The 7412-nt window shown below is 39.2% G+C and overlaps 1 protein-coding gene across 4 annotated transcripts in view; it reads right to left on the bottom strand.

Moving 5' to 3' along the window:
* Nucleotides 1-741: 741 nt before the first annotated feature.
* Nucleotides 742-7412, bottom strand: part of NYAP2 (neuronal tyrosine-phosphorylated phosphoinositide-3-kinase adaptor 2) — a 134015-nt gene continuing 127344 nt past the window's right edge. For 3 of the 4 annotated variants that reach the window (XM_031060023.1, XM_031060020.1, XM_031060021.1), the window contains one exon: nt 742-4754. In XM_031060023.1, the coding sequence (XP_030915883.1) occupies nt 4527-4754 (228 nt within the window). In that variant the 3' untranslated portion in view covers nt 742-4526. The remainder of the gene's footprint in view (nt 4755-7412) is intronic. The other variant, XM_031060022.1, reaches the window with a different exon arrangement.

The raw sequence follows: 7412 nt of genomic DNA, 5'->3' as shown, positions 1-7412 counted from the left end.
CAACCAAAAGCTTCTCCCTCCGAGTGCGCCTGTCCATGCAGATATGTACAGATAGCGATAAGACCTTTCATGTATATTGGAGGCAGCTTTTTTTTTCATGAAAGGAGAGAAATGTGGCCTCAGTGCCACAGCAAGAGCTCTTACTGTTTCTTACTGGCTTCTCTATTAACTACTTGCTAGCTTACTTGTTCTTGGAAACCTTTTAAAATTACAAAACGCCTTCTTAAAAATATTAGGGGGGATGTCTTAAAAAGAGTTGTGGAATTCCTCTGCAAGGGCTGGGTTTAACATCCTAATGGGACTAAAGCCTTTGTCTGGAAACAGGAAGATTATGCTTACTTTTGAGCAGATTTTTTAGAGCTTTTTGGAAAGTGCGGTAGGTCCCTCTTCCATTTGAGGATATTCTGCAAATGGAGATCTTTGAAGGGGATGTCTTTGAAGTGAGCATCTGCCATTCCAAACTGTGAAACTTGCTTAGACAAAAATTTTTCTGCTCTTCAGAGAAATCTTATCCTAAGGATTTAGTTGAGGATGGCACTCTTGGCATTAGATGCAACGAGGCATGACTTGCAAATACTAACCTATTGTTTCCTCCAACAAGTAGTACGATTAAAAATGTGCCTAGGGAATGCTATAAATATACATCTATGACTTGACTTTTCCTCCCAGGAATCTCTGGCTAATCCCTAGTGAATAACCTGTCTCTAAACTTAAACCATCAAATAAAAATGAACAGCCAAATATTTTAAACTATTGCTTTTTATTATAATTACACCGGAGCACAAATAAATAAGCACTAAATTATTGTAAAATATTGTCAATGCACTAAAGAAAGCAGAATTGATCTTCAAACAACATCTTATTACTTCAGAAGTATCAAAGTACATTTAATTACATCTTACCTAAAAAAATCAAGTACAAAAATGAAAAGAAAATTAATATGTATTTATACTGTGTATATAGAAACGGCTAATAATATATGATTACAGTTAGCCTCTAGCTACTCCTTAGTCCTACACAATCTCAGGCACATACCTGACAATTTCTAATGAAATATAAAAAAAAGCAACATGACATTCAGTTTCAAGATATTGGTAAATGTATTACATTGGAATGAACACAGAATGATTTCATTTTATTTAAAAACCCTGTCATTTAAAAACATAGTGCCATTGTCCACTTAAAAATAAACAACCCAAACCAAAAAACCCCATACTATTTTATACCAGTTGCTTTAATTTGTCAAAAGGAGCGATAAAGTAGACATACATTGGCTAATATACGTAAACACATTTTTAGTGCAAGAATAACAAGACCTGTGACTTTACTGTGCTTTCTTGAAATCACAGTGCACCTTACACAAATTGCTACACTATAATGTTTAACTTCAGGAGTTTAAAGCAAAATAAGTGCATACCAAACAATTTCATATATACAGTCTCCATAAGTGTGTGTATATATGTGATCTGTATGTATATACAGATTGCATATTTATACAGACTACAGCTTTAATGACCGTGTGTAACTAAGCACTGTCATTCACCCTGTGACACAGAAGCTGCTGAGACAAGAGGTGATGTAGGAAATGTGTGATAGCATTGTGATGGCAGCTCTCGGCAGGACGATGTGCGTTTTACTCGAGCCATGGGGTGGGCCAGCAGTCAGGGGACAGGGCAGTGGCTGTGTCCTGCTCTGGCTCTGTCCCTGACATTTGGAAACTACTCTGCTTAAGCCTCACGTCCCTCCTCAGTAAAACAGCTCTCACAAGGATGAGGTTTACTTCACATTTCTAAAGTGCTTTGAAGGTAAGTGCTAAGTTATATTTTAGTTTTTCATGTTGTCGCACTTTAAAACAAAAAGCCATTGTTTCCATGGGAATACAATGGAGGTCTGGAAGCACGTGGGCAGTTATTTAGGAAGGACAACATAAACATTGTTGAGCAATAAAAGCAAAACAAGGAGTTTGCAGTGGGCTAAGTGTACAAGCAAGTCTGCTCTAGGACAAGAACGCTTCAATTCCCTGATCATTATTCCTGTTACATCTCGATATGGAAAGGACACGATATGAACAAACATCAGCAAGGACAGAACCGTTCACACTGACACTGCCTTCCCCCAGCAGGTGTGCCCAGGGTCTGCGCTGCCAGCGATGTTCCTGGAGCTCCAGGAGGAAACCAGTGAGGACAAGGACTGGCAGAGCTGACTGAACGCCTGCTTGCGTTCTGTCACCAGTGACTTTGTGCAGTTGGGGGAAAGGGCTGAGCTAAGTGTTTCACGCATGGATATGGGAAATTCTTCTCTTGCCACATTACAAGGAAGACAAACCATGAACACTTGCTGAATAATGAACCTGTTATCTCAACAGATTTCTCATGACCAACAAGTCTTCTTCTTTCCAGCAGATTCTGGAACTTTGCGAGATCTCTGGAGTTTTTCTTCTGCAATTTTTCTTTCTTTAAAAAAGAGAGAATAAGCAGAATAAACAGTTGATGTCTTTTAGATGCAATGTGTTCAAAGATTCTCTCACAGCCTCTGGGTTTTTTCATGTCTTCTGTCATTTTGGCTGTGAGGGGGTCTTCAAATCTGCATTTCAACTCTGCACCTATTCCAGCTTTTGTATATTCCTAACACACCAATATTTAACGTATGCGGACATACGTATGCGCACATCTATGGGTATATATAGATACATGCATATATACATGTATATGTGTGTACACATATGCATATATACATATACAGTAATGCTAATATACATACACACATATAAACACACACTTCATCTTTTACAGAAATCTCAGTTTGGACATCAAAATATACATTAGTTAATTAGTTATAAAATATTTAAAAACTTTATTTCAGAGGCTGAAAAGAAACTACTACTGATAAAACATTACTGAAACTCAAACTTTAGCAATATAGATTACAAAAACCTTCTAAAATTTGTTATTTTTGGTCTTTTTTGATCAGCAATTACAGCTGTGGCAATGCTGTCAATATAATTTTAAAGAAAAGCCAATATAACAAGAAGTTTCAAACAACACACCTTTTCTTCTTGGTGAATATAACATTAAAATGATTGTTTTAAAGAGGGAATTTTGTACTACCAAACTTCAGACACATAGATAGAAATTTTAATATACAAAATATATGCCATAGATCTTTTTTTTCCCCCTACTCCACCGCAGTACAATTTTCCCTCGTCCTCAACAGATCCTTTTGGAAGATATTTCACCGCACAGATTTCACCCTCATAATCAGTATAAGCCATCCCTTTCTCCCGTTAAAACCAGGAGGTCATAATTCTTTGGTCATGACATAATATTCTGTTAAAATGGATGTAATATAATACAGGATTGCAAGCCAATTCCAGAAGCAGCTAGGAAGAAGAAATGGCATAGCCGGGAGAACACGTTACGTGGGCTTCTGCTTCAAAACAGCATGAAATCAAGAGGGATTTCCCAACAGCCTTTCAAGGGGTCTGAAATCCAGCCCACAGAAACAACACGAGGAAATCTGACACAGCGTAAGTAAGGATGTGCTGCTGGATTTAAAAATAATAAACATGTAAACATATTTTGTCGCCTTTATTTTCTGGACCGTCGGTAAATGTGGACGGGGATGGCGGCTGCAGTGGCACTGCCTCACCCCGCTGAGCCACCGGCTCTCTCCGCCAAGGGCTGCACAATGCTTAGTCACAGTGAACCATGGTCTCTGCTAATCAATGGAACGTCTTCAGGGAAGAGATCTGTCTCAGGCTGTGCTGAAGAAAATTTAGTTCCTTGGCCAAATCATTTAGTAACTGGTTCATATAAACCAAGGACAATTAATCTGGTTACCATTATGGGAAAACAGATGCAGAACAATTAATATTTTAAATGCAACTTGGGCACCCGCACTGAGCATATGTACTTTCAGTGCTTGCAGGTTTTCTATTTCCCACCAGAACTCTCTCCTTTGTCCATCCCACTCCCCTAGCTAAGGACATCTAACAAGTACGACTCTAGTTATCCTCTACAGCCCTAGCACCGAGTTGTTTTGTACATTGTCCTCTCCAACAACACGTACAACCACATGCTTTTGTACAGAGGCCACATCTAGGCAGGTCAGAGAAATAAAATGGTGGCGGCGGGGGTGAAGAGTAGAATAGAACATAGAAAATAGGTAATAAAACAGTATAACAGTAACATTATATAGTAAAATTCTCCATAAATTTTTGAATTTATATATATATATTTATATATTTGAACAGTGTATTAGTTTGGGTGTTTTCAATATATTGGTGAAATATTTACATTTTGATATCTTCTGGATCCAAAAAAATCCTGGATAAATATGTATGCCTTAATCCAGTCGGAAACTTAAATCTCTCTCTTGATTGACAGGTGAGCACTGTACTGGTGTGTTTTTTCCTAGGAAGTTCACCACCTGCAGATAAGTGTTAGGTTAGAGCCTTTGCCTTTTAAAGAAAGCAGGCTACCTGTGCTTGGTGCCACACAGTGGAGAGGGCATCCTCCACAGGCCTGTCAAATTGCAGTGTCCCAGAAAACAGTTTGTTGTTTGGAATAAGGAGGAGGGCTGTATTTCTTGGTCCCAGCATTCTTTTTCCAACTCGGCAAGATAGGCATGCTGTCCTGTTTGCAGAGTCCTTTCTCTGATTTCTGTCGAGCTTTGATCTCTTTGCAGAGGCAACGCTTTTTTTCAATCATGTCCAGCATCGTATGGTCCCCTTGCAACCACTGCATGCACGTCACCTATTGGGGGAGGTGGATGGAGGAAGAAAAAAAAAAGAGGGAAAAAACATACAAATAACTGTCTTGGTCATAGATTAAATATTCTTTTTCTTTGCAAAGTTAGCTTAATCTTATTTGAAACACTCTAATTTTATGAATAAAAATCTCTATGCCAACAACAGAAACAGAGCTAGTCTTTACTTCTAACTACTTCTTTAAGAAAAGAAAGGGTAATAGAAGATCCCAGTTTTAACTTCTCCAGAGCACTAAAATCTAATAAAGATAAATGGCAATCTAGCACTGGTTGGATTTTAAATGGTACAATAGATCTTAAAAAGGCACATGGATCTTAACAACATCCTTAAGTTGTGGAAATAAAAAATTCTACACACTTAAACCCATGTTTTATATTGCTTTCCAAATCCAATCTGTCACATTAAAAGCGGGGTGTTAACATTTCTGAGTATCAAGCTAAATATAACTGTTAAATTTTGTTAAAATGATTTAATGAACTCCCTGCAAATTACATGGATTAACCTATCCTACTCTGTGATATTTCATTAACTGGAAGGCACAAGAGTTAAGAAACTCCAGGTTTTCATGCATGTGGAATACTGGAGAACGTGATCCTGATCCAAAAGGGGAGTTAGCATATGTTTAGCTGTAAGTACATGTCACAGCCCCTCTGAAGCTGAGAATTTGACTTCATTTGAGTTCAGTGGGGAGTTTACAATTGAAAATGTGTCTTCAGAGGCTTTAGACTGGAACAGAAATCACTAATAGTAAATTCTTCTGAAAGGGCTCATTGGTTTTGGACATCACTGTATACCTGCAGCTCAGAAAACTTCTCTGAACACTTACTTTGCAAATGTGAAGTGATGTCTTGAATGTCCCCACATTTTTTTCCAAAGAGTTAAGCATTTGTGTGCTAGTAAATGCACATGGTACCTTCACAGGGGCTGTCCAGGTACATCTCTGCTTTTGACATGAAAATGAACATCTACAGCAATACTTTGGCAGAATTTGAGGTTCATGAAAGAATTGTATCTTTATTATTATGGTATTTGAATACATTTAATAATGCATATGCCTTTCATTCACAAGTCTTAGAATGCCAAGCATGGGCATACACAAAGACTCTAGAACTGGAGCCCGGTTCTAGAATCCCCTTCAGAATCCGTTATAGATCCAACTTCCTTGGATCTCAGTAGTTTTTGTGTTTAGCTTGAAGCCTATTTAGCATTTATTGATAATAGATCAAGCAAATGTTCAGATTCATAGCAGAAAACAAAGCAAAATGAATAAATTTAAGAAAGCCTACCAGAAAAAGTAATAAAAAATTATGTGCTCAAACAGAAAAATTATTAGAATACAGAAATGTCAATATGTTTTGTAAAAAAAAAAATGGGGGCAAAAGAGGATAAAATACTTTTATCACAAAACTACGCTTACCTTATACACTAGATAGTACTGTGAGAAAAACAAATTTAAACCATAATATGGATTTTGTCCTTGAATGATCTTATGAATTTTGAATTACACCAGTAACTTATCTGCAATGTGTCCTCCTGAGTGGCTGAGCCATTTTTTTCAGGAATTCTGCTGTGCCTGCTCTTTTAATTGAATACTTATCTTTCATTTCGGGCACGATCCAATGTTTACTGTGGTGCAGGTGGGCATGAGGCACAGCATCTGCCATGGCCAAGAGACTTTCTCTCTTTGGGTGCCCAGGCTTGGTCCAAAACTCTCTGAACTGGAGATGCTCCCCTCCCACCCCTTGGCTCCACTCCACAGATCTTTGGAGAGGCTCTGCCTGACCCAGATTTCGTGCCACTCTGCTCACCAGTGGTGGGTCAGTACTTACACAGCAGTGTCTTCAGCTTGGCTGGGTCCTCCTCCGTGGGGAAGGACAGGGACACAGTCTGCACACAATTCATTACACAAATATTCACCAGCACAGTGGCTTCTGCACCAGGCTTGACGACAACAGCACTTGAGCACGGATATCCTCTCGTAGGCACCAGGAAATACCTTCTCTTTTATAGCCCATCACGTCACAGGCAGAGCATGTGCCAGTGCCAGCCCCACAGCACGCGTGTGCTCCAGCCACCAAGTGTCACCAAAGCAGAACCCGTGAGAGCCCGTGACAGCGTCACAGCCGCAGGGCCGTGCCAACACGGTGCCTTGTGGGACTGATCTCCTGCACTCAAGGAGGCACTCAAGGGGACACAAGCAGCACTTTGACATGCTGAGTTCTAAAATGCCAGTTGCAACTTCCCAAAGATAGAAATGGAGTTGTAGAAAGTATCAGTTACACAGACACTCTGCCACCCCCTGCAAAACAGCACCTAAAATATACCCAAGAGTAGGCAGCTCCAAAATCCTTTTTTCATACTGGCCATCGTATTTTGCTATGGTTTGTGAATCACTTACTGTGAAGCATTTGAATTTTCCCACTTTCCCAGATGCAGATTTTCAAGTCTGCTTGGGATTTTTTTAAATGCTATTTTTGTTTGATGGCTAAGTCCTTCCTGTCAGCATCTTAAGTATACTGTCCACTGGGCACAATCCTCCCCTGGAACTGCACTGAGTAATGGTGTGTGCAGGGGAAACACGTAGAACTGGGATGGGCAAAGTCATTTGCTAAAATACACCAAGTAGACATATGCAATGTTGAAA

Source organism: Geospiza fortis, unplaced genomic scaffold (genome assembly GCF_000277835.1).
Source record: "Geospiza fortis unplaced genomic scaffold, GeoFor_1.0 scaffold318, whole genome shotgun sequence".
NCBI lineage: Eukaryota > Metazoa > Chordata > Aves > Passeriformes > Thraupidae > Geospiza > Geospiza fortis.
Note: the sequence above shows the minus strand (reverse complement) of the source record. Positions and strands in the feature narration are given on the sequence as shown.